Genomic DNA, 27988 nt, shown 5'->3' with positions numbered 1-27988 from the left:
CAGCAAAAAAGCGATGGTGAGGCACCAGCAGAGACCTGCCCCAGCCAAGGCGGCAACGCCAGCAGGGAAGCGGCGGAGCACCAGAGGGCCCACAACCCTACACGAGAGACACCCTCCCAAGGCTGACTTAGAGCACAGTGAGGAGGGAGATCCAGCCCCGGCAGGTAGTCCTCAAAAAAGCAGGAAATCAAGAACCCAGTAGTCAGGCCCAGCCAATGCACGGGAGGAGTGAGGACACAGGGGGCTCCCCAGGTATCCATGTAGCACAGGGGATGGGGCGACCCAGGCGAGGATGGAAGGCTCAGCTGCGTCCACTGGGCCGGCCACGCCACTCGGAGTAGTTAATAAAATAGGCCCCCACCGACAGAGGCTGCTGGGCCCGATGAGCAGGCCTCAATTGGGTGGGGGATGTCACGAGGGCCCAGGGATCGAGGGTCCGGGCTCTCCGGAGCCGACTAGGCCAGCGCAGGCAGCAGTCCCAGATGTGCACCCCCAGCAGGCTGCAGTGGGGGGCCCAAGGCCGGCAGCAGCGAAATGCAGGTGCGGGCGGGCCGCCTGGAGGTGCATGAGTAAGGGCGGCCGGTACACAGGGTGTTGTTACAGCTGGGGAATGATGAGGGCAGGCAGAGGACACGCACCAAACGGGGACTGCGCCGGCAGGGAGACGCGGGGTCCGCCGCTCCCCTCGCCGGGCCCGGGCACCAGCGACCGCCGTCACAGATGGCCAGAGGGATATTCAGTAAAGAAAGCGGCAAATAGGCCGTGGTGCCCCGGACCAGGCTGTGCAGCTTACGGACCCCAACCCCGCCAGCAGCAATCCCCGGGACAGCGTCACTCACCAGTCACGGCAGCCAGGAAACTCAGGACCAGCAACCGACAGCGAGGGGAGTCCAGGGCCAGCGCAGTCCCGGAGGAAGTAGGAGCGGCCCTCCCTGGAGCGCGAGCCCAGCGCCGACCACGACCAGCACTTCTCAGCTGAGGAGCCAGGTAGGAAGGCGGGAGATGGTGCAGGCGATTCCCCCCGTCGCCCGGAGTCAGGAAAGCATGTTAGGGTGCAGGAGATGTGCAAATGCCTGGCGGATATTTACCGATTGAGAAGCTTTGCCGGCAGAGCTCACTTAGAGTGCGGCCATCAGCATCACTCACATTCACCACAACATCACTCAGCACCACCACAGCATCACTCAGGAACACCACAGCATCACTCAGTACCACCACAACATCACTCAGTACCACCACAACATCACTCTCCATTGTGAATTGAGCACCTTTTTCCTTTGTACTTGAAGCAAAAAAATATGTCCCCCCTCCTTCAACAATCCACTGCCACCGCAAAGTAGCACCTGTGAAAATGCATCTTAGGGTGGCTTGGCTGATCAGCTAAAAGGTGGGCAGTATGCTGATAGCTAGCATTCTTCCAACAAAAACAGTAAACACCATCGTTAACCCCTTCGATGCTGATGACGAGCTCAGCTCGTCATCAGCTACGGCGCTCGTGTGCTGATGACGAGCTGAGCTCGTCATGTAACACGGGTTTTTGAAAAATCCAGCGCACAGCGGGAAAACCGCTAGCGCGCAAGTGGTTAAGAAAGGTGAATATATATAGCACTGTGAATAATCTCAACAGCAGACATTTCTAAAAGTTGACATTCAACCATCCGCCTTCACCCATGCCATATTACAGTGCATGCAATTTCTCACAGTGGTATGAAAATAGTTATTTTTTCTTTTTATGGTATCCTAGAACATTTTGGTTTTTGGTTGGTATAGAACATGACCAGAGCCATCGTAAGTTCTGTTTGCGCTCTGGGTAAGACCTTGTTTTAGGCCTCTGTTCAGAACACTTTTACCTTGAAGGGCTATTTTCAGCTAATTCAAGTTAAACAATATTGAATATAGATTAAACTTTCAGGGCGCATATAAAACGGCCAAAAATTCAAGCTGTGAATCAATTGTACTAAAAGAAAGTGTGAACAACCATTATCTAGGCCAGCGATTCTCTAACCTATGGTATGGGGACCCCTGAGGGTCTGTGACAAGAGAGTCTGCAAATGCTTGCAACCAAAAACTATATTAACATATTAAAAAGTGTATAAAACTAAAAAAGCTAAATTGAAAATTTTGAACTTGTCTGTAAATAGGAAGAAATTTAAAATTGGAGGCAAAAAATTAAGTTTGTGTACTCAGATTGATTTGTGAGAGCAGTTCAACTGCATCAAACACAATAGAGTATGGACGTTGGGTTGCTTCACTTGAACTTAGAAAAGCCCTAACCTTCCCATTAAAATGAAAAGTTTGATATTGTATATATGTTTGTGAGTTAAATAAAATGTAAATATTTGTGTATTTGTTTGATGATTGTTTTGAGGTTCAAGTCATCTAAATTGCATAGTGCGGGTCACCGGATTCCAATAATAATCCATTACATGGGCATTCCCATGCTACCACCCATGCCTTTTGATGCAAAACCCTATCTACAAACAATAGTAGACAGGGCTTAGCGCCAAAAGATAACACCATTTAAAAGGACGCGTTAAGAGGAGAAATGTTTTATTTCTCCTTTCTTTACTGACTTTGCATGCGCGCTGCGCTGTGCAGCACACATGCAAAGTAGGGAACATTTTAAAGTGTGTCTGCATATAATAATTTTTACAGGAAGAGTACCCTTCCTGTACAAAACCTATTGTAGTCTCAGGCACGCCCCGTAGCACTATGGCACTAAGGTGTGTGCCTGGCGCACGTTAGCTGATATCAGCGGGTGCTAGGGAGGGGAAGGTGAGAGCAATATCTCTGGAGATATGGCGCTCTCCTTCTCCCTCCCTGTTACGCAGTGCAGCACAGCACAGCATTTTTTGCTGCTGCATTCTATATGTTACGTTTTTTGTAAATCGGGACCCAAATGTGCATGCTTTGCCTTTATTACTGGCTTCTTTCAGATAGATTAGCAGGTTTGACCTGCTGGAATCAATTGGGTAAAAACTGATAGGGTCTGTTAATTTTCACACAGCTCGCAACCCCAATCCGTATGCAAACCATTGTTAGTGCCTACACTTGCCTTCCTGGTCTCTGAGCATGGAACGCCACGCATTCTTCATTACACTGCCGTTTAACCGAGGAATAATAGCAAAGAACATTATGTATGTCTGTAAACCTAGGACCCATCTTTTTTTTAATGTTCTCACGTAGCCCAGCTCCGGGTGATTAATTTCTGTTGTTCATTATGTTGTGCGCGGATACGAATGGGGTGATAGCTTTCTATGCAGTACCTAGGTCAGGAATGTTATCTATGCGCATGTGATATGGAGGGGCAGGCCGCCCTTCCACGCAGAAGAGCTGATTTGTTTCTTCGAATCGCAGCCGAGCAACGGTGGCGGCTTAAACTGGATTGAATACTGTTTGCACTTGTTCAGGGACAGTTTATCTTTCCGCAGAAGCATCCTGGTAGTGATGTCAAGGCTCGCGCTCTGAGCGCGGGACGACGGATTAATAATCACGGCCGTTTCTTTTATTATCCATTTCCTGTTCTTTCTGCGTGCGCAGCTGTGCACGATCTTTGGACTTTACCCTGCACGTGAAAGGCTTTCACCTGTAAAACGCTGTACTCTGTACTGGTGTCAGGCCGGTGGCAGGGCCATGGGGACAAGTGGGGCCACATTAGTGAATGTCACTCGAGCCCTGGAGCTTTTTACTGAGCCTGCAGAACCACGTCCTTTGTTTGCACTTTTATTCCAAAGCATTGTTCTTGCCTCCAGCCCCTCACACCCCAAATCTAGGGGCTTTTGTCCATGAGCAGAGATTTATGCCAGTCTGAGGGCACACAATAAGGGCTGTCACAGGGCACACACTTTCGAGTAGTGAAGTGTGGCCACTTGATCCTTCATTAATACCCATTGCAACTGGACTTATTCGGCAGGGGGGACACTAAATTATACATCAAGGTTGTCTAAATTATGAGGCAAGAAAAGACAAATTGTGTGGTACAAAGTGGAACATTTTTAATACTTTTAATTAATTATTTTCTCATTTTACACATGGTAATGATCTCTGATGAATAATTTCTCTTCATCAGTATCAATTTTAATTACCACTAAATACAGAGCTAAGCTAATTGAAGATGACCAGTTAACCTTTGCGAAGAGCCTTCCACTGCACGTGAATACGTCGCCTCATTTTTAGTCACTTTTGATACATTTGAGCTAACGCCAGTTTTTTGTTAAAATCTACAGACTATGCAGCAGTAATTATGCAAAAAAAGACGCAGCCCCAGAATTGCATAATTCCATTGGTCTTGCAAATACTTAAAGGGCAAGTTAGAAGTCATATTCTAGTTTGTGGCAGCAGGGTGAGACTTGGTAATACTGGCTGCCGAATTCTAAGGTGCTAGTGAAAATCAACCCATTGAAAGATCCTCAAAGGAGGGGTTGAATCGCAGGTTAACCTCATGGTAAACAGTTTCTCAGGCACCAGTTCACTGCATGGGTGCTGCTGAAACCGAGACTTCACTTTTCCCGCTGGGTTGTGCTGAGCTCCCCTCACATTAAAGGTGATGTCCTTGCTGATTTCCACAACTCCTAGTACTTGAAGCAGCCACTTCTCTCTTCACCATATCATTCATTTCCAGGACTCCCGAGGCAGGCTGAGATGTTGATCCCGCCTTGATATCCTATATGTTCCAGGATGATGAGTGAAACATGTTTCTGGGAATTTTATAGGAAATATCAATCCTGCACTCCTATGTGGTGTTAAAAAGTGTCAAACTCCCAGTCCTTTCAAAACCAGGTTCGTTTAATATATAACATGATATATCACATTCTCCTGATGAAGAGTGATTTTTCTTCCCATAGATTGGCTATTCTGACTTTGTACTTTGAATATACGAGTATCAGATAGGTCTCCTTTTTCACCTTGGTGCCTCTCCACTTTCTCATACCACGCACATTATTAATTTGTGTGAAACATCTTTCTGTTACAGTTTGTTTTAGACAAATGCCCCAGTGTAGGTCTTGATAAGACCCTAAAATATCTCATTTGGTTGAAACGCATCAAACACCACCAGTAGAAGAAGGCTTAACAAGCCATCTTTGAATTGCCTCAGATAAGCGGGCAAGGAGTTTATAAACTGTTGCCCTTGGTCAAAAACTCTGCTTCCTGCAGTAGCAGCCTTGGTATAATGGTTAATGTGGTTACCAAAATTAGCTTTAGACTGTAACAAAAAAACTTTGGGATAAGATACTACTAATGTCTTTGTGATCGACTTTACTGTTCTTCATGACATGTTTTCCATTTCAGTAATTTTTTGACTTTCTCAGTCATTGTGTTGTTAGTGCAATGATACATTCATCCTAGTGACAACACTTTAACATGAGTGCGTGTGTCTGTTTGGCCGTCCTAAGACGGAGGCCAAACTGACATACGCATTTACAAGTGCTCAACACTCCTCCTCAAAGTGTGATGCTCTGCAGGATGGCCCCGCCCTATCCTCGGTTGGCAGTAATGAAAAATAAAATGGTTTTATTATCGTTTAATTTTTCAGTCGGGTGACACTCCTCTGCCTTAACGGAGGAGTCGCCCCTGCTTGGGGGTCAAACAAAACATTGTGGTTACAGCCAGCAGAGCTCCTTTCGTGTTCTGAACAGCATGCTATTGTGTGACACTCCAGGACGATCTCCTCTGCTAACTTAGCTATTTGTGAATGAGATAGGTTTGAGTGGCTAAATTGGGTGGGAAGCATCTAAAATAAATTCCTAGAAGCTCTAACATAAGGCGGGCCTAAGCTCCATAGAATAAACATCCACCTACCTATTAGAAATCCATCAAAGAAAACATTGTCAACGAGGTTGAGGCTGATTTTCCCAAATATACATTTTTCCCGGTGTGAAACAAGTAACTGCTTGTAGACCTGGAGACCAGCATAGTTTTGTGCATATGATTCTCTCTCCTTTTGGATGTAACTCAATATGACATGACTAATACTGGGAATGCCTTGAAAGTCAACCATCATCTTGCCGATGGCATTTTGAAATATGCCTGTGTTAGAAATAGGCAGGCTAGGGCATGTGCCAAAGCCAGGCAGAAACCACCACTCTAGTCAGGATAAGGCAGTTACACACCTAAAATAATCCCTGCTCACCCCCTTGGTAGCTTGGCACGAGCAGTCAGGCTTATCTTGGAGGCAGTGTGTGAAGCATTTGCACATAACCAACAGTAATACAGTGTAAGCACTACAAAAGGACACCACACCAGTTTAGAAAAATATCCAATATTTTTATATACATAAGACAAGACCAAAAACGATAAAAATCCACAATTATCAAAATATGCTTTAAAAACAGTTCCTTGACGTCGATAGCTCCATCTGGGGCTATCACGGCGTTGTGAGCAAACATATCCAAACAGTTCAGGCTGACCGTGGCTTCGCGGGCCAGCTACGGTGTCGGGAAGTCCCGTAAACAGCAACTTTTAGAAATTTAGGGCGTCGGCGACCTCTCATTGAGCTTCCATAAACACGGCGACTGCAGGCGTTGGTTCCGGAGGTCGGTGCAGGAGTCGTTGGGGCCCTCGAAGTCACACGCGTTGCACGTCGATCTCCTCTCTGTTGGAGTCAGGAGCGCTGGCATCGGCAGGCGTTGTGTGCTGCAGTGCAAAGCGCAGCAGTGCGACATGCAGTGCCCTCAGGTCGTGGTTCGAGCTTTGGCTCGGTGGCGGCGTCAGATGGCGGCGGCGGTGAGACCAGGGGCGCGGTGCGAGATGAAGGCGGTGCTCGTCACGGTGCTGGCAGGTCACGGTGCAAGCAGTGTCGTCATCGTTGCTGAAGCGCTGTCACCGGCTGATGAAATGGAGTCATTGGCACCGGCATCGGTAGGCCAAGGCTGCGGTGCGGGATGGGGGCAGTGCGTCATGCAACTTTACGAGCGGTGTCATCAAACCACGGTGCAAGCAGCGGCGTCTATTTCGGCGTGAAGCGTCTTCGTCGGGGATACCAAGGCATTGTCGTGAAGCGAGGCGGTGCGGAGCGCAGTGCCCACAGGTCACGGTACGAGCAAAGGCTCGGTAGCGGCATCAGCAGGCATCGTTCGTGAGATCAGGGTCGCAGTGCGGCATTGCGGTGGTGCACTCTGCAGTGCCCAGGCTTCGGCGTGAAGCGAAGCGGTGAGGAATGCGGTGCCAGCAACGGCTCAGTGGTGGCGTCAGCAGGCGTCGCCACTGAGACCACGGTCCCGGTGCCCTCTGCGGTGCCTTCATTTCACAGAATCGGCAGCCACGTTTTAGACATCGTCAAGTTGATTTTCTTCTGTCGCAGCACAAAACACACAGTCCCCAGTGCTCAGGGCAAAAGAGCTTGAAGTCTTTGCTGTTTCTGAGACTTCTTGAAAAGGGGACAAGCTCCTCCTCAAGCCCTTGGAGAAACTCACAAAAGTAGTTTGCAAGAAGTTCAGTCCAGTCCTTTCACTGCCCAAGACAGAAGCAGCCACTGTAGGCCAACACAGCAAAGGACACAGCAAAGTGGTAGTCCCTCCTCACAGCTTCTCCAGCTCTTCTTCTTGGCAGTCTTCTTGGTCCAAAAGAGTTCTAACGTTCAGGGGTCTGCGCCGCTATATTTATAGCCCAAAATCCTTTGATCTCTTCGACAGAGAGTGTCTGTGCCCAGCCATAACCAGTCTGCCTTATCTGGTGTGAATTCCTAGCAAGAGGTGGAGACCACATTGTCAGAGGCAGATCAGGCCCTTTGAGGTGCAAGGAAATCTCTTCCCCCTTCCCCCATTGCAGCCCGGGTCTATTCAGCCCTTTTCTGACCCTACCTAGACTATCTGGAGTCACTCCTGCTCCCCAGCATTCAGTCATCCAAAACCCAGCAGAGGCACACTGAATGACTGAGCAAGAAAAGACCTACTTTCTAAAAGTAGTATTTTCAAACGCAGAATGTAAAAATCACCTTCACTAAAAGATGCATCTTTAGATTCTGAGTTCAGGCATAGTAAACTTAATTTCCTACATAGTTCCCAGGGCCCGTATTGTTTATAAGATGTTGTAAACAAACATCCCATTCTGTCCTATGGGGAACAGGTATCCTTGCAAAAGTGAAAAACAAAATGGCTGTAATTCACTATCAGGACATGCCTCACACACCAGGGCATGTCTTACCTTTCACATGTACTTCACCCTGCCCACAGTGGTAACTTGGGCCTTCCTTAGGGTTGCCTGACATATACGAAAAGGGAAGGTTAGGGACTGGCAAGTGTGTGCACTGGCCAAGTCGACATGGCAGCTACAAACTGCGTGCAGACTCTGCAATGGCAGATCTGAGTTACCATTTTAGGGCTACTCACATGGGTGGCACAATCAGTGCTGCAGGCCCACTAGTAGCATTTGATTTACTGGCCCTGGCACACTCAGTACACTTTACTAGGGAATAACAAGTAAATCAAATATCCAATCATGGAAACACCAATCCATAACACAATTTACTTAGACAGCATATGCACTTTAGCACTGATTAGCAGTGGTAACATGGCCAGAGTCCTAAAACCAACACAAACAGGTCAGGAAAAAATAGGAGGAAGAAGCAAGCAGTTTGGGGATAACCCTGCAAAAATGGCCATTTCCAACAGCCTGTCACAAATGAAACTTAAAATGTTTTGTTGAAGTTCCAGCTGGTGGTAATCCACAACAAGTCCAGTTTGAAGAACCTACCTTCCTCTTTCAACTGTGATTTCATAAATGCTGGTTTCAGGTGTATTTCATGATTGGGCGCATAGGAATACAAATGCGCAACATGCTGGCTTATGACTCTTGTTATGGTACAGGTCCATTACCAATTTCTGATGCTACTGTTTTGCCGCTCTTCAGGCTTGATGCCCTAATGACTTTCAAAAAGGTATTGTTGCCAGAGGTGTCCTTATTGCATGAAAGGGAAACACATTTTTTTCTTTAGTCTGGCTAGTGATTTGAGTTCCTTTTTTTATGTGCCGGAAGACAGTCCCCGGCAAGTCTGTGTGGCATTGCCAAAGTGTGGCATCCTTTTTTTCCCTCTGCCTCTCATCCTGAAAAATATTAGAGTCAGATAGATTGGATGACATCTTACGGGGCACTTGATAGAAAAAGTGATTGATTATGGAAACCTTCCAGTTCTTCAATTGGAGAGAGCAAATAGCTATCTAGAGTGTCCTACTTGAATTTCTCCTTTGCTGTAAGTAAGCTTGTCGCCAGAAGCACCAATGAAATGTCAAAGGCTAACATTAATTGGCATGGGGATGCACAATATCCCAAGTTAGTAGGGATGAGTCATGCCAAAGGTAATCGAATCTAGTGTCACAACAGCAAATATTTCGAGGGAGGAAGATTTGTTTTGGTGGACCAGCTGAGCCAGGTCGATTTTTTTCTCCATCACTTCCTAGTTTGCTCACAACGCCGTGATAGGGACCCAGATGGAGCTATCGACATCAAGGAACTGTTTTTAAAGCATATTTTGATAATTGTGGATTTTTATCGTTTTTGGTCTTCTTTTATGTATATAAAAATATTGGATATTTTTCTAAACTGGTGTGGTGTCCTTTTGTAGTGCTTACACTGTATTACTGTTGGTTATGTGCAAATGCTTCACACACTGCCTCCAAGATAAGCCTGACTGCTCATGCCAAGCTACCAAGGGGGTGAGCAGGGATTATTTTAGGTGTGTAACTGCCTTATCCTGACTAGAGTGGTGGTTTCTGCCTGGCTTTGGCACATGCCCTAGCCTGCCAATTTCTAACACAGGCATATTTCAAAATGCCATCGGCAAGATGACGGTTGACTTTCTAGGCATTCCCAGAATTAGTCATGTCATATTGAGTTACATCCAAAAGGAGAGAGAATCATATGCACAAAGCTATGCTGGTCTCCAGGTCTACAAGCAGTTACTTGTTTCACACCGGGAAAAATGTATATTTGGGAAAATCAGCCTCAACCTCGTTGACAATGTTTTCTTTGATGGATTTCTAATAGGTAGGTGGATGTTTATTCTATGGCGCTTAGGCCCGCCTTATGTTAGAGCTTCTAGGAATTTATTTTAGATGCTTCCCACCCAATTTAGCCACTCAAACATATCTCATTCACAAATAGCTAAGTTAGCAGAGGAGATCGTCCTGGAGTGTCACACAATAGCATGCTGTTCAGAACACGAAAGGAGCTCTGCTGGCTGTAACCACAATGGTTTGTTTGACCCCCAAGTAGGGGCGACTCCTCCGTTAAGGCAGAGGAGCGTCACCCGACTGAAAAATTAAACGATAATAAAACCATTTTATTTTTCATTACTGCCAACCGAGGATAGGGCGGGGCCATCCTGCAGAGCATCACACTTTGAGGAGGAGTGTTGAGCACTTGTAAATGCGTATGTGTTAGGACACGCAAGAGCTGAAAGTTCCGCAAAACGAGCGAAACGAGTCCGGAACTACAATTCCCAAAAAACCCTCGTCCTGAACTACAGATCCCAGGAAGGCACCGCGCGGTATGGAAGCAGGCGCCGCCATAAAACAAACATGATGGCAGGACGCGGCGTCGGATATTCCGGGTTCTGGTTGCAGTACTCGTACACTGAACGGAAGGAGTGACCAGACGCGCACAGCCGAACGGAGAGCTTCAGTCTCGGTAAGCCGTTGTTCCCACAGTCCCCGCTCGAGGGTTGCCGAGCCGGAGAAACACCCAGGCTGCCTGTCCTTTGCCACAGTCCCCGCTCGAGGGTACTCGAGAGCGAAAGACGCTATCTTTGTATATACTTCCCTCAGTCCCCGCTCGAGGGTTATCGAGCGCGAGAGACGCTCCCTTGGAAATTAACTTGTTGCAGTCCCCGCTCGAGGGTTATCGAGCGCGAGAGACGCTCCCTTGGAACTTAACTTGTTGCAGTCCCCACTCGAGGGTTATCGAGCGCGAGAGACGCTCCCTTTGTAAATACCTTGTCACAGTCCCCGCTCGAGGGTTATCGAGCGCGAGAGACGCTCCCTTTGTAAATACCTTGTCACAGTCCCCGCTCGAGGGTTATCGAGCGTGAGAGACGCTCCCTTGGAACTTAACTTGTTGCAGTCCCCGCTCGAGGGTTATCGAGCGGGAGAGACGCTCCCTTGTATATACCTTGCACCAGTCCCCGCTCGAGGGTTATCGAGCGCGAGGGACGCTTACATCGTTTTTGCCCTAGCCCCTGTCCCCAATCAAGGGATTCGAGTGCGAGGACACCGAACCCCGCAACCCCAAGGACCCTTGCCTTCCGTGTTAGCCCTCCGTTGGAGAGTGTCGGGACCGACACTCATGCGGGGGACGACCTGAGGATTTACATCACCCTCATCATAAGATCGAGTGGCATTGTCGGCCACTGCTTAGCACGGTGTCCTCTGTTGGTGAATGCTGGGACCGGCGTTCGTGCAGAGGACGGTTGGAACAAGGATGATCGGGGCACAGTGCTTGCTTGCGTGCTGTTAAACCCTTATCATGTTGTGCAGTGCAGAATAAAACTGATTCAACCAACGTACAGGTCTGATCTCTGTTGAGAGGAAGCAAGTGTGTGCAGTGTTCTTAGCTGGCCCAATCCTGAGGAAGCAAGGGGATTACATAATATCCGACCTTTTTATCTTGATCATCCTCCCGGTTGGGTGCGGTTGTCAAGGCCTCCATGGAAGATGTGCTGGCCGCCTTACTGGACGTACAGAATGAACTAACGGCTTCTCGCCAAGAAACGGCTGACCTAAGAGCAGGGATGGATACCCAGCAGAGGAATCCGTTTAACGCCGGTGCGTCACACACGGGACAACCCGCGGCAGTGGTGGTGGAAATGCCGGTGGCTATCCCGCTAGCCACCCCGGAAAGATACAGTGGGGATCCCAACACCGTCCAGGTCTTCATAACGCAGGTGGCCCTGCACTTCTCTTGTAAACCAAAGTCGTTTCCCACGAACCAGGCGAGAGTCGCCTTTATGATCTCCTACTTGGCAGGGAACGCTGCACAATGGGCGGTGCCTTTGGTTAGTAGGGACGATCCACTCTTGTACGATTGGGATTCATTCCAGGAGGAGTTCGTGAAAGTCTTCGACCGGAGAGCGGACTCTTACACCGCTGATAGAGAGCTACTCGCGCTCAAACAAGGCACTTCAGGGCTTGTCCAGTACTTGAACGCATTTAGGCGCCTTGTGGCAGAAACCAAATGGCCACCCGCAAAACAAACAGCGCTCTTCCACCAGGGATTGAGCGAAGACCTTAAGGATGTGATCGCTCAGATAGACCCACAACCAGTACAGTGCGAGGACTTGATTAGTTTGGCACTACGTCTGGACCATAGACTGAGCGAACGTCGTGGGGGAGGTCAGAAGAAGGACAAGGCCCCTCTCGCATCGAGCCAACCGGTTCCCGCTGAAGCAGCACCTACGCATCGCACGGAGTCCATGGACGTAGGAGCCGTCAGAGCCAGCCTTACAGCGACCGAGAAGGAGTCCCGCAGAAAGCAAGGACTATGTTTGTACTGCGGGAAGAAGGGACACTACGTCCGTGAGTGCCCCGTGAAACCCAGAACAGGAAGATCTCGCCCCAACCGTTTGTCTGCTGCGACCGCAGACAAGGGGGCGGAAAACTAAGGGGCTCTCGGAACAGGGAAGGGGATTCCCGGAGTCATGGTTACATCCCTTCAGCACAGACATTTACCACTACCAGTTCCCGACACATGTTTATACCCCTGCGATTGAAAATACGAAACGAGTGGGTTTCGGTATCCGCAATGGTAGACTCAGGAGCCACGGGGCTGTTCATGGACGAGGAAGAAGCGCACCGTCTAGGAGTGGTGCTCCTACGGTATGAGGTCCCGGAAGACGTCTTTGCGGTGGATGGGCGGAAGTTGAAATCTGGACCCATCAGTCAACATACCGGGGACCTCGAGGTGGTATACGAACAACAACACAAGGAAGTTTTGGACTTCAACGTCATCTGTGCGCCGCACTATGGCGTTATTCTCGGATTACCGTGGCTCAAGAAACACAACCCCTCCATTGACTGGGAATCCCTTGAATTGCGTATGGACTCCCCGTATTGCGCCCGCTCATGTGGGTGGTCTTCAGACCCTCCGTCCTTGATAAGAGTTCCGGACACGGAGTGGCCACCGCAGCGGAAAAAGAAGTGCTCCGCCCCAAGGCGTACCAGGAATTCAGAGACGTGTTCGATGACAAACAGGCGGAAACACTCCCTCCGCATAGAGTCTATGACTGTCAGATAGACCTGGTCCCTGGCGCTAACATCCCCGGGGGGAGGCTGTATGCTCTGTCGGAGCCCGAAAACACCCACCTTCGTTCTTACCTGGATACCATGTTGAGCCTGGGGTTCATTAGGCCTTCCAAGTCACCGGCGGCCTCGCCTCTGTTCTTTATACCAAAAGCGAACGGAGAGCTCCGCGCTTGTGTGGACTTCAGGGCGCTCAATGCCATCACGATTAAGAACAGATACCCGCTACCACTGATCAACGTGCTCTTGGAGCAAGTCAAGAAGGCGCGCATATACACCAAGCTCGATCTGAAGGGAGCATACCACCTTGTCCGTATGCAGTGCGGAGACGAGTGGAAAACAGCCTTCAAGACGCGGTTCGGCCTGTTCGAGTACAGAGTGATGCCGTTCGGGCTCTGTAACGCCCCCGCGGCGTTTCAATTCTTTCTGAACGACGTTCTGCGAGACATCCTGGACATCTACGTCGTCGTTTATATAGACGACATTCTTGTCTACTCGGACAGCTTGGAGGACCACGTGATGCACGTGTCTACGGTGCTGAGAATCCTCAGGGAAAACTCACTATACTGCAAACTCAGCAAGTGCGACTTCCACGTCACAACGGTGGAATTCCTGGGGGTTATGCTGAGCCCTGATGGAGAAACGATGGCGGAAAGGAAAGCCAAGGCTGTAGTGGACTGGCCGGCTCCGAAAAGCATCAAGGAGGTGCAAAGCTTCCTCGGATTTGCAAACTTCTACAGGAGGTCCATCCAGGGGTTTTCTGGGCTGGTAGCCCCCATCACGCATCTCCTGAGGAAGGCAGCCGCCTTTTTGTGGTCGACCGAGGCTGAGGGAGCATTCCGAGCGTTGAAGCTAGCCTTTGTGTCGGCTCCTGTTCTTGCTCATCCAGACCCCGAACAGCAGTACATAGTGGAGGCGGATGCCTCAGACCTGGCGGTGGGGGCCGTCCTTTCGCAGAAGAACGCAGAGTCAGGGTTGCTACACCCTGTGGCTTTCATGTCAAGAAAGCTGAACATAGCTGAAATAAACTACCACGTCGCCGAAAAGGAACTGCTAGCCATCAAGGATGCATTCACTGAATGGAGACACCTATTGATGGGAGCAAGGCAAGTGGTATTAGTGTATACGGACCACAGGAACCTCCAGTTCAGGACGGCGGCCAGGCAGCTGTCTGCTCGTCAACTCCGATGGAGGCTATTCTTTTCCGGCTTCCATTTCACCATCACCTACAGGCCTGGCACGGAAAACAGGAAAGCGGATGCTCTTTCTAGACAGTACCCGGACGAGGGACATCCCTTACCAACCGTCAAATCCATCATGGAACCCGGGGCGGTGGTAGGAGCGATACAGCCAGGGGCTTTCCTTCGTGGGATCCAGAAAGGCATCCGTACGGTCGAGTGGATAACATGGCTTCGTCGACATAAGGAATGGCAGGTCAAGGACGGTATACCGGTGAAAGGCCGCTGTGTCCTGGTACCGACAGCCAGACTGAGGAAACAAGCCTATCAATGGTGCCACAAATCGCCCTGTGCTGGTCACTTCGGTCTGCAGAAAACGGTGGAATGTGTGGGGCGACAGTTTTGGTGGCCTTCAGTGAGGGCTGACATCCAGAGGTGGATAGCCTCCTATACGGTATGCTCCTCCATGAAATCGGACCATGGCCGCCCCCAGGGTCTCCTTCAGCCGCTTCCTACCCCCACCAGGCCGTGGGACAGCATATCTCTGAATTTCATCGTGGGACTGCCTAAGGATCAAGGGTGTACCGCCATACTCGTGGTCATCGACTACCTCACCAAGATGGGTCGGTTCATCGTGTGTAAAGGGGTACCAACGGCTGGCCAATTGGCCCTCACGCTTCTGAAAGAAGTGGTGCGGGTTCATGGACTGCCCAGAGTGATCGTGTCGGATCGAGGGTCGCAGTTCACGGCGCGGTTTTGGAAAACTTGGTGTTCATCTTTACATGTAAAGTCCGCTATGTCCACCAGCTATCACCCTCAAACGGACGGCCAGACCGAGCGCCTCAACCAGACGCTGAAGCAATATCTCCGCTGTTTCGTAGATCATGGCACAGAGGAATGGGTTGATAAGCTGTGGCTTGCAGAAATTGCTTATAACAACGCCACGCATAGTTCAACAAAAGTGTCACCGTTCTACAACAACTACAGTCACCATCCCAGGTTCCTTCCTCTGGTACATCCAGCCGCTACGGTGGGCATACCAGAAACAATCAGACGGGTTGCCCACATCAAGGAAACGATAGGGTGCGCCAAGAGGTGTTTGGAGGAAGCTAAGAGGGCCTACAAGGCCTCTGCAGACCGACGACGGAGACCAAGCCCTCTGTATAAAGTGGGGGATTACGTCTGGGTGTCCTCGAAGAACCTGCGGTTTCGGAAACATAGCCTTTTCCGCCCACGCTTCATCGGCCCGTATCGCATCAAGGAATGCCTTAGCCCTGTGAACATGCGGCTGGATCTGCCAGGCTGCCTAAGGATCCACCCGGTGTTCCACGTCTCCCTCCTCAAGCCCTCCGTCGCGTCCGGTGGTTCCGGTCCGTCGCCTGTATCGGTGGACGCTGAACATGACTACGAGGTTGAAGGAATCAGGGATTCCAAGTGGAGCAGGGGCCGGCTCTGGTACCTTGTTGCCTGGAAGGGGTACGGACCGGAGGAACAGTCGTGGGAGCCTGTTTCAGGGATCTGCGCTCCTCGACTGGTCTCTGCCTTCCACAAACGGCATCCGGACAAGCCCGGGCCTGCGATGGGTCCCTGAGGGAAGGGGGATGTACTGTTAGGACACGCAAGAGCTGAAAGTTCCGCAAACAAGCGAAACGAGTCCGGAACTACAATTCCCCAAAAACCCTCGTCCTGAACTACAAATCCCAGGAAGGCACCGCACGGGACGGAAGCAGGCGCCGCCATAAAACAAACATGATGGCAGGACGCGGCGTCGGATATTCCGGGTTCTGGTTGCAGTACTCGTACACTGAACGGAAGGAGTGACCAGACGCGCACAGCCGAACGGAGAGCTTCAGTCTCGGTAAGCCGTTGTTCCCACAGTCCCCGCTCGAGGGTTGCCGAGCCGGAGAAACACCCAGGCTGCCTGTCCTTTGCCACAGTCCCCGCTCGAGGGTACTCGAGAGCGAAAGACGCTATGTTTGTATATACTTGCCTCAGTCCCCGCTCGAGGGTTATCGAGCGCGAGAGACGCTCCCTTGGAACTTAACTTGTTGCAGTCCCCGCTCGAGGGTTATCGAGCACGAGAGACGCTCCCTTTGTAAATACCTTGTCACAGTCCCCGCTCGAGGATTATCGAGCGCGAGAGACGCTCCCTTGGAACTTAACGTGTTGCAGTCCCCGCTCGAGGGTTATCGAGCGCGAGAGACGCTCCCTTTGTAAATACCTTGTCACAGTCCCCGCTCGAGGGTTATCGAGCGCGAGAGACGCTCCCTTGGAACTTAACTTGTTGCAGTCCCCGCTCGAGGGTTATCGAGCGGGAGAGACGCTCCCTTGTATATACCTTGCACCAGTCCCCGCTCGAGGGTTATCGAGCGCGAGGGCCGCTTACATGGTTTTTGCCCTAGCCCCTGTCCCCAATCAAGGGATTCGAGTGCGAGGACACCGAACCCCGCAACCCCAAGGACCCTTGCCTTCCGTGTTAGCCCTCCGTTGGAGAGTGTCGGGACCGACACTCATGCGGGGGACGACCTGAGGATTTACATCACCCTCATCATAAGATCGAGTGGCATTGTCGGCCACTGCTTAGCACGGTGTCCTCTGTTGGTGAATGCCGGGACCGGCGTTCGTGCAGAGGACGGTTGGAACAAGGATGAACGGGGCACAATGCTTGCTTGCGTGCTGTTAAACCCTTATCATGTTGTGCAGTGCAGAATAAAACTGATTCAGCCAACGTACAGGTCTGATCTCTTGAGAGGAAGCGAGTGTGTGCAGTGTTCTTAGCTGGCCCAATCCCGAGGAAGCAAGGGGATTACAGTATGTCAGTTTGGCCTCCGTCTTAGGACAGCCAAACAGACACACTCACTCATGTTTCTCCAACCCAGCTGTGTTGCAACAGGGGGGTTGGAGAAAAGCCCCAGGCTCCCTGGACCTTAAACGAGCGCCAGTCAGCCAGCTCAGGCCAATCAAGGCAATGTTCTCTAGCATGAGAGCAGCACAGTGATTTCTCCCTGGGAGCCTGTGCAGTGTGGCCAGCGTCAGGAGCAGAGAACCAAGGCGGCAGCCGCCCCACATGTGCGTTGCCCTACTACCCCAAAACTGGAGCAAAACCTAGTTAAATGCACAGTTCTTCTCAGACATATTTCATAATTGCAGAGGGTTTATGGCTGGATTTCTGTGCACATAGCCCTTCTCGATAGTTATGTATAGGAAAAGCAATTGTGCAGCTCGAGGGGTGAATGCATGCTACTTTTGCTGGCTGAGGGACGTTGTTCCTATTCTCTTAATACTGAGGGAAAAATTAAAGGGAGAAAAATTACCATGATTTTATTGACCTCTCATTGGCCATTGTTCCACTTTTTGTGCATACTGTGGTGACTGCTTCTTATCTTTTGATTATATTGGAGTCAACCCTCTATTCTAATCCTTCTTTTGTCATCCATTCCTCGGTTTCCACTGTTGAGTTTGTGGAAGCTGACAGGGGGGCCTCTATCTGTAAGGCATACAACTTTAAAGCCGTGGATTGTGTAGTATAGTGCATTAACACCTTATAAAACTCCTCTTAACATACAATCTGTCTATATATATATAGTTCTATATGACAACAATTTCACAGGTGCTTGTGGCCAGACATGTACAGATGGATAATCTTTTGCCAACAGAATCTGTAATTATTCTCACAGATTTGTGGTGGCAAGCTTTTCCATTAAGGCATAACTTACTTTCAAATCTGCCTTTGCAGCTCACACTAGGTGCGTTCAGCCTTTGCCTTGTTTAAGAAGTAGAACTCCTTACAAACCTTTATTTTTAGGTAAACCATGCAGTGTATGACCTTTCTCATGCACAGCCCCACTTGACTCTATGCCATACTGAATGTCTATTATATGCGCTGGGGAATGTAATCACAGTAATATTTGCCTGTACATACTGTAATTCCTTTACTAAACATTTTCTTTTTTAAAGTGATGTAAGGGTTTATGGAGAGATGAGAACAGTAGCATTATGGATGATGTCATACCTGTTGGCACCAATGATGTAATTTGTGATATATACTTAAATTACATGACCAACCCTTCTTATTGAATATTTGTCTGCGGTTTCAAAACTCTAATTTCACATAAGAGAGGTCTTCATTGTGAATTATTCCCCGTAATTCACAATGTTGAATTCTTTTGCAGAATATTTTGCCTCCCTAAATGAATACAAAAATTAAATTGAAGGTGTACACAGCATTGCTTATTTATTTCAGTAGTGGTTTAAAAAATACACTTTGGCAAAGACAGTGCTGCTCTCAGTGTATTAAACTGCCACCTGACACGCTGACCCTTGCTAGCTCATCCTTGATACAAGCTTCTACCAATGAATCGTCCTCAGAGTGTGAAAATAAAAATTGGACATGCAGCAAAAAGTTACATTGCTGTTTTTGTTTCTTTATACATGTGTTCTCACCTACTCTATGCTGACAATATATTACATAAGAAGAGCTTATTTTTTGAAACACTAATTTATTTACAAAGACACACATTTAAAAGACGACTTCTAATTATTTATTTATTTTTATTTAGGAATTTTATAAAGCGCTAGTTACGCTCACCAGCGTGTCCCTGCGCTGAGTTGCTAAAAATGAGAAGAGTGAGGGGGTGGAACTAGGGTAGTGCTAGGCGGAACAGGTATGTTTTAAGGGCTCTGCGGAACATAGTCTCGGAGGGTTCGAGACGAAGTTCAATCGGCAGTGAGTTCCAGTGCTTGGCTGCAAGAAAACGGAACGATCTTCCACCCATCCGGGCTCTGCGTATTTTAGGAACCTTGACAAGGCCAGTGTCCGAAGATCTAAGCGTTCGTTTCAGGTCTATAGGGGGTAATAAGACCGTTGAGAGGAATGGGTGCCCTGCCTCCTAGAATCCGGTGGCACACACATAGGGCTTTAAATTTGATCCTTTGACAGACTGGTAACCAGTGGAGAGATTTTAAGGCTGCTTTGGAGGAAGTGCGTCTCGGAAGCCTTAACACCAGCCTGGCCGCTGCATTCTGCAGCACCTGGAGACGATTGATGTTACTGACTGTACTCCCCAGGTACAGCAGATTTGCATAATCTAGTCTCGAGGTAACCAAGGCATGTACGAGGGTCAGTCTGTCTCCAACAGGGAGCATATCAAGGACCTTACGTAGGGTTTTAAGTACTCCAAAACACATACCCACAACCCGGTTGATTTGAGGCGTGAATGATAGCTCAGAGTCAAATACAACCCCTAGATTTTTGGCCTGTTGTGCAGGCCTAGGTGAAGGGCCCAAGCAATTAGGCCACCATGCTGAAGACCACACAGACGGGCCACTCCCCACCACAAGCACCTCAGTCTTGGAGCCGTTCAACTTCAGGCAGTTGTTAGACATCCAGGAGGCAAGCTCCTGCATGCAGGCACTGAAGTTGGCGGCTGCGGTGTCGGGCGCTCGTGATAGGGAGATAGCCAGCTGTGTGTCGTCAGCATAGGATACGAGTTGGATATCGTATTTCTCTACAATCGCTGCTATAGGAGATGCATATAGGTTAAACAAGGTGGGGCTAAGAGCAGAGCCCTGGGGAACTCCTTGATCGAGATGGAATTGTTTGGAGTAGCATTCACCTTGTCTGACCTGGAAGCCTCTTTCCATCATAAAAGATTGTAGCCATCTAAGTGCCTTCCCTTTGATTCCTCCCTTGTTGAGACACTGTAGCAAGATGGAATGTGCTACAGTGTCAAAGGCGGCACTTAGGTCAAGCAGGATGAGTGCCATAGTTTGACCCTCATCAACTCCTTGCCTGACAGTCTCGGTGGCCAAAAGCAGTGCAGACTCTGTAGAGTGGCGGGGTTGGAATCCGAACTGCGTGGGGTGGAGAAGATTAGCTTCATCTACAAAGGTCATGATTTGAGAATTGACCACCTTTTCCGCCACCTTTGCCATATAGGGAAGGAGGGATATGGGTCTTAGGTTGTCCAGCTTGTCCCAACTGAGGTTAGGTTTTTTCTGAAGCGGTAGTACTATAGCTAGCTTCCATTTTTTTGGAACAGTGCAGGTTTTAAAGAGATGTCAAGGACATCTCTGATAAAAGGTTCAAGAATTCCGATGCTTTGGCCGAGAAGTTTCGGTGATGCCGGGTCAAAGGGGGACCCGGATTTAACCGAATGACAAATCTGTTGCAGCTCGTTAGATGAGGGAATAACAAACTCACACAAACTGTTAGTGTCTGCATCAGAGAGAGGAGATTCCTTAAACTCAGTTGCATTGCCCTTTCCTCCTGCAAAGCCAGAATAGATATTAGCCACTTTGTCGGAAAAGTAGGTAGCAATACGGTTGCAAGATTCAACTGAGCTAAATGAGGGGTCAACAGAAGCAGTATGCATGGAAATTTCTTTGTAAATTTTAAATAGTTCCTTGGTGGAGTTTTGGGCTTCTCCGATCCTATCCTTAAACACACATTTTTGCATAAATCACATTTTAAAAATGACCACTCTATCCCCAACAAAAACATACCTTACTCAAAACATTGACAGACATAGCTTTAGTCTCGGGCACACAGTGAATACCAAACAAACAACACTTAAATGTTCTAAATCTTTCTAAAGAGTACTAACAGCAATTAATAACTCATGTCATATCAAAAATACATAAAGAGTAACATGTTTAATATAGCCCTATATTTTCATCTCGGGCTTAAGACGACATTCATAAATCACTAGGGCTTCATTTATAAATGCCACGAGAACCTATTAAGGGGGAATATATGCACATATTACCCGGTTACCCGTAATTTAATGTATTATGTGATATTGTATATGGCATCATAAATACATTTATTTTCTGGTTTTCATGGTAAAAAAAAATACTTCACAGCGCTACGTGCAAACTAATATTTGAAGTTTGATACCTCACTCTACATGGAATACCATTTTGCACCCTTAATTACTTTACACCCCCTTGAACAATTTGACCCAAATTTAGGAGAGTTCTTTTTTTTTTTTTTTTATAAAAAATTTTTATTGCAGGGTTATGTATAACATACAGTGCCACATTGAGTATCATATAGTACAGGGTTACCGTTCAACGAGTGCTTTCCAGTTGCATTGGACACAGCCATTTAGCCCTCATCCCGGAGGCAGGGCGGCGTCATTTCGCAATACAGTTCTCTCTTCGGGCCAAGCCCGACCCCACTGTCAATATGCAAGGTTCTCTGCCCTCTGCTTTTATTCGTTTAATGTGTTGCGTCGCACTGACGGTCCTATAAAGACTTACTTGGTCTACTGCGGGAACCCCTAGCATTGACCCACCCTCCCCTCCCGGTGTCTGAGTCTGTGCTCGGTGCAATCTTGTGTGCCTAAATCGTGGGGCTACGGAGCTATTGCGTTTTACTGCGTGTGTGCGTCCTGTGGAAGCACTGCGGATGTGACCATCACTGCTAGGGTTGTCGCGTCTTGGGTCTCCCCCTCTCCTTCCTCTTCTATTGCGCTATCCCTTAGTGCCTGCACTAGTATTTCCCACGCCATTGCTGCTTCTTGCGCCTTGTCATCTGAGCTCCGGCGAGCCATTTGGTAACGTATTGTGCTCTCCGCAGTCGCCCATTTCAGGAATTCATTCAGCCACCTCCTATGTGTCGGCCCCATCTTTGCTTTCCACCCCTTGGTCAGCTCTCTCTTCGCTATGATTAAGCCCATGTCTATAAATTTACTCGACAGTTTGTTCTTCTTCGTGTGAGGGAACCAATGTAAAAGAGTGGCTGCGCTGTCATAATGCAATTCCCTTTCTGTGACTGCGTTCAAGGTCTCTTCAATTTCCGTCCAATATTCTTGCAAACAGGGGCAACACCTTAACATATGGACTAGGTCAGCTCCTATTTGATTGCATCTAGGGCATGCCGCGTCTGCTATGTGAAAGTACGCTGTGATTTTACTCGGGGTGAGGTAAGCTCTGTGGAGAATATAGAGGTGTATCAGTTGGAAACGCGCGTTCCTAGTGCTCTTTCTGGCTCTCCGCACTAGCTGTGACCACGTCGTGTCTGGGATGTCTAAGTGTAGGTCCGCTTCCCATTTATTCTTAAGTGGTGTAAGTGGCAGTAGGGTTTCCGTGTGCATTCTGCGATAGAGACACGTAACCGCTTTAAATGTTCCCGCCGCCATCATGGTATATTGGCACGCTAGCGATGTGGTAGGCTCTAACAGGCCCCCCCAGTGCGCCTGTATGGCTCTCACCACCGCCTCATGTAGTTGGTAGTCCCCTCTCGGAAGATCGTACCGCTCTTGCAAGGCCTGGTATGGGGACAACACCCCGTCCTCATAGAGGTCACCGATCATCTGCAATCCCGCCTCTTCCCAGATATGTAGTCCCGACCAGTCTCCGCCATGCGGGAGTGCCGTCACCATGTCCAGTGGGATTTCGGGAGCATATGGGTGACCGGGTCCGGTTCGCTTTTGCGAGCGGTTCCAGCACAAACGAAGGGTCCGTTCCTCCTGGGAGAGCCCCCGTAGAAGTAGTTTTTGTTGCAGAGAGTTCATAATTCTACTTTCAGTGTGCCTAATTTGTTGCAGACTCATCAAAGGAGGTGGAGGTTCAAAAACGCAACACTTTTCAATGTTACATAGAAATTGCCATTTTTGAGTTTTGCTGCAGGCAAATCTAAAATGTTCTGAATAACGACTGCCAATTTTCTGATACATGGTGGTGGCCTTTGTTTTACTCTGTGCCTTTTCTTGCTTAGGTACATTTTTGACCAGCTATTTTGAATGATTAAGTACAAATCAAGTGTCCGGTGGTGTATGTGTCCCTAACTCTTCCTGATCACTGGCAAATCCTTCACAACCAGAAAGCGGTGATACTGCGCATGCGCAGAAAGGTGCATACACGTTTAGGGTACTGGTCACAAATGTTCACAAACTCTGGCAGCGTCCTAACATTAACAGTTGCGAAAAATGTCATCAACACTTATACAAAACATTCTTTCTCTCTCTTGCTGTCTCAGAGTTACATTGGGCTCGAAAATCAAAGAGGCTTTATGAAAATCAAACAAATTAGGTAGCTGAAAAGCCTCGCCCTGGCTGTCCCAAGGTTCACACCTGCCAAATACTTACACAAAGTACAACTTATATTTTTGTTTTTGTACATAATACATGGACCAGTGTTGCCAAACAACAGCTTAAACATAGCAAATCATTAGCAGTCCTAACTGTAATATACACCACAAACATTGGGGGAAAAAGCATACTGTAATGTTTGTGGACATAAAATAAAACTACAGCAAATTTGGCCATGTCCTCGCAGTCCCAGATGTCACACCTACAACAAAAACAAACACTACGAGTTACAAATTATACTTTCTCCAGTGTTCCCAAATACCACCGGGAACACGTCAACAAAGCGTAAACCATGCCAGGATAAGGGTTCTGCCTATTCTAGGGTGAACAGACGTCCCGGATTTGCCTGGACAGTCACGGTTTTCCACCAGCTGTCCTAGCAGATTTCGGCAACTTTGGGTCATGTACCGGTATTTAGAGGGAGTCGACTGAAAACAGTGAGAGGCACTTTTTTGGGAGTTCTAAAGCTGTGCTTGTAACAACTGTTATAAGTAAGCAATTTAATTAATAGGTATGATGACGTTGGTTGTAGAAATTACATTTTATTTATTTTCTTAATGCATCTTCTGTGATCCTATGTGGATGAGAGCGGTCTTTCTGTGCCATTCCGTGGATGAATAATTGTAGTCCTTCTTCTATTTTGGTTTTTGGTTCTTAAGATCTGGTCCCCCTATCCTCAGGGCTTTAAATGGGCCGAGTCTCACCGGTGCGGAGCACGGGCAGTTTTTTAAAGGGGGCCTCGAAACGGGTCTCTATCGGGCTCTGTTTTGTGCCCTGGCACAGGCGGACTGCAGTGACAGCAGGCACATCGATGTGCGCTGCTCACTTCTCATTACTGGAGAAGTTACGGCATGACGTCATGCCAGGTGAGCGTTCCATGGGAAGGGAAATACTTTAACCCCTTTGCTGCGGTGGCAATTCCTCCGCAGCGCTAGGGGGGGGCGCGCGGTGCTCCCATGCTCGTGACGGAACCGCTCCGTCACGAGCCTCGGGCACGCTGTGCTTGTGACGGAGCGGTTCCGTCACGGCCCCACCCGCTTAATAGAATGCGCCGCGCAGGCGCGCCGAGCAGGCTGTGACGGAACCACTCCGTCACCAGCACAGCGCGACCGAGGCTGGTGACGGAGCGGCTCCGTCACCAGCATGGGAGGGGTTAAAGAGTCATTTTCTCTCTGGATTTCCGTTCTCTTTTTGAAACTCAGGAGCAGAAACATTGTCGTGGTGTCACCAGGACTTTAAGTGGAAGCTTTTCAATATTATATACAAGCCATAGTTGCTGCTTATTTATCTTATTCCACTAACAACCATTGACAAAGCCAATAGTGCTGGCTTGTTGTAGGCATGATGTTACTTGTTGTATCATATCTGGATGCAATGACAGAAACAGCAAAATACAAGTCGCGCGGCACACTATGCTAAGCACTGATTTTTTACGTGTTTTATAAACCACGCCCTTAATTACATTGACCACGCCCCTTTGAGAACCCCCCCAGTTTCTTCATCCCACTTAAACCCCTGCCTATCCTAATGCCTAGCAGGCCCAGCTATAAAACCCACTAGATACGCATGCCTGCCACTAGCTATATGCTGTTCTAAAAACAAATCTACTATACAGCTAAGACAATTCATCTCCAAACGAGGAGCAGAGTCTCTGGCGCCCTGGTCGCATCACCAACTATCATTCACGATGTGCTCATGCTCCCGAGACACTATACCCGAACAGTGGCCCAATTACACAACTCCGCAAAATGGTGTAATCTCGTGTATTTCACGAAATTGCACATCGTAACAACATTTCACCCGGGCCTGAAGAAGTCCTAGTACCATAGACCGTGGAAGGCCAGTGATAAATAACACGGTGGGTACTGCCCAGTGACAGCGAACTGCTCCAAAACCTAGCAAATCGTTATGTTTTATCTCACTTTGTAGGTGACATGAATACTTATTATAAATTATAAAGGCGGATTGTTTTTTATAACTCCTTTCGTTGTGGTCTGGCCCTAAATATTCTCTGGGTAACAGTTTTTTTTTCTTTTTGTGTTTCAGTGACAGCGGCCAGCCCTTCTTTCTTTATATCGCTCTGGCACACATGCATGTGCCGCTACCCGTCACCCAGCACCGTGCTAACATGCCAGGGCGCGGACACTACGGAAACAGCCTGAAGGAAATGGATGACTTGGTTGGAAGAGTAAAGGACACAGTTGATAGCACCGCGAGAGAAAACACCTTGATTTGGTTTACAGGTAAATACAGCTCACCCTAGCTTACGAAATGTTGATTGTTTGTAGCTGACCAATATGTCTGATTGCAGCACAAACAACTGCTACCAATGCAATTCACATTCTGAGAACTTGACGCCTTCTCCTCTCAAGCTTGTAAATGCAGCGTAGGCAATTTCCCCAGGGCCCCACTCTGGCCACGTGGGGAATGGGTTTTATGCCTAGGTTGTGTGCATCCAAAAGTCTGTAATCTAGACGCTACCCATAGTTGTATTTATTTATGTATAGTTGATTATTTATACAAACACAAGTATTACGCATGACTAACTTAGCATTAGGATGCCAGGAGTAAGGGACCCTGAGGGAAAAGAAGTCTCAGTACTGCAGGACCGGCTTGGAAAGTAACAGATTGTGGGGGTGACAGGAAGAGCATTGTTAAGGAGGCTAGCATACCAGAACTGAAAAGCCTCACTGGGATAAGAAGGACCAAATAATTGGTCTGGTCTTACAAAATACAGAATGACCAGTACAGAGAATTCTTTGTTTGACTGCATGCCAATGAAAAGATGACCAACCACAGAGACTTGATATTTATGATGCCCACAGGCCAATCCTCTATGCAGCCTAGTGATAAAGCATATAGGGAGTTCAAGGTATACAGCATTGCCATAGTCAAAGTGAAGAATAATACTTTCAACAGTGAAGATGTCATATGTTTCAGAAGAGACCTTCTGCAAAAGCTCGAGGTGCAGGAAGACCACACTGGTTGAATTGGAGCGTCGCTAAGAGGTCATTGTGGAAAATTATGGGATTTTTGCATCAAGGATATGGGCAGATAAGAGCCTTAATAATTCCATCCTGAGCCTGTTCAACCAACAAGTTAATTATCTTCCTGAACATAAAACCTCAGTCATTTTCACAAAATGATTGCCCATCCAGGTGTAGATCGCGGTGAGACACTTCCTCATGAGAACAGTAGAATAATTTGATAGATGGTCAACTTTTAGCAAAAGCTCTTGGTGTTTTCTGCATGGAAGAGCACCTTAAATCAAAGCAAAGCACTGACCCCGGAAGGGATTAAAGAGGAAGATTTCCTAAAATGAGAGAGAGTGTAGACCCCCACGAACCCAAGCAAATAAAGAGTTGTTCAAGAAAGCAAAAAGGGAGCAATTATGCCAACTGGATCCAGACACCAAGAAAAGAGATGAATCACTTAAGAGCTGAGCCTGCAAAGCCAGCAGTACAGAGACAGCCGGTTAAGATACTGTGATCAACCCTGTCAAAAGCAGTGATGAGGTCATGTAACAGAAGTTTCCATGCTCACCTTTGTCTCCTGAGGCGCCCATCTCCTTCACTAGGCCAGTAAGACTAACTCAGTGCCATGATTAAGCCAGAAACCGGCCAAGGCCAGTGTAAAAGATCATGGGAAGTCACTTGGCCAGATATGTTTCCATTAAAGGTGGACATGGGAAGCCATGTGGCCACATGATTTTCCTTTAGCGGTGGATGAGATGGCCATGATGACCAAATACCTGCTTTGCTAGCACCACTGGCCATCCACATAGGTAGAGAACTCCTTCATATTTGTGGCTTATCTACCTTCAGTGAAGAGTTGGACCACAGACATCACAGAAACAGCCTGTAGAGTCCTCCAGGTCATCTTAGTTTTGCAAGGGGACCCATTAGAGGTATTGGGTAGTAAGGGTGCTTTTAAGCTTTAGATGTGGATAGGGGTGTTGGATGGTAATTGTGTTTCATACGGTTTAGGGGCAGGTAGAGGTATTGGGTGGTCAGAGTGTTTTTAGGATATAGGGGTGGGTGAGGGTATTGGGTGGTAAATGTGTTTTTAGGGTTTAGGAGTGGGTAAGGGTATTGGGTAGTAAGGGTTTTTAGGGCTTAGTGGTGGCTAAGGGTATAGGGTGGTAAGGGTGTTTTTAGCGTTTAGGGGCGGGTAGAGGTATTGAATGGTAAGGGTGTTTTTAGGGTTGACTGATGGATGGAAGGGGTATTTGTTGGTAAGGGTGTTCTTAGGGTTCAGGGTGGTTAAGGATATATGGTGGTAAGGGTGTTTTGGGGTTTAGGGGTGGGTAGGATTATGGGATGGAAAAATGTGGGTGTTTGGGGGTTTCACTAAATTCAGATTTTTGTTAATATATATATATATATATATATATATATATATATATATATATATATATATATATATATATATATATATATATATATATACCCACACATACATATACATAGGGATTTCACTTAGCATA

General features: G+C 48.1%; 1 protein-coding gene across 1 annotated transcript in view; it reads left to right on the top strand.

Moving 5' to 3' along the window:
* ARSG (arylsulfatase G) overlaps window positions 1-27988 on the top strand; it is a 902795-nt gene that overhangs the window by 409269 nt on the left and 465538 nt on the right. The window contains exon 6 of the mRNA XM_078654296.1: window positions 25549-25745. Within this exon, the coding sequence (XP_078510422.1) occupies window positions 25549-25745 (197 nt within the window). The remainder of the gene's footprint in view (window positions 1-25548; window positions 25746-27988) is intronic.

Source organism: Lissotriton helveticus, chromosome 7 (assembly GCF_964261635.1).
Source record: "Lissotriton helveticus chromosome 7, aLisHel1.1, whole genome shotgun sequence".
Taxonomy (NCBI): Eukaryota; Metazoa; Chordata; class Amphibia; order Caudata; family Salamandridae; genus Lissotriton; species Lissotriton helveticus.
This window is presented reverse-complemented; position numbering and strand designations above follow the sequence as displayed.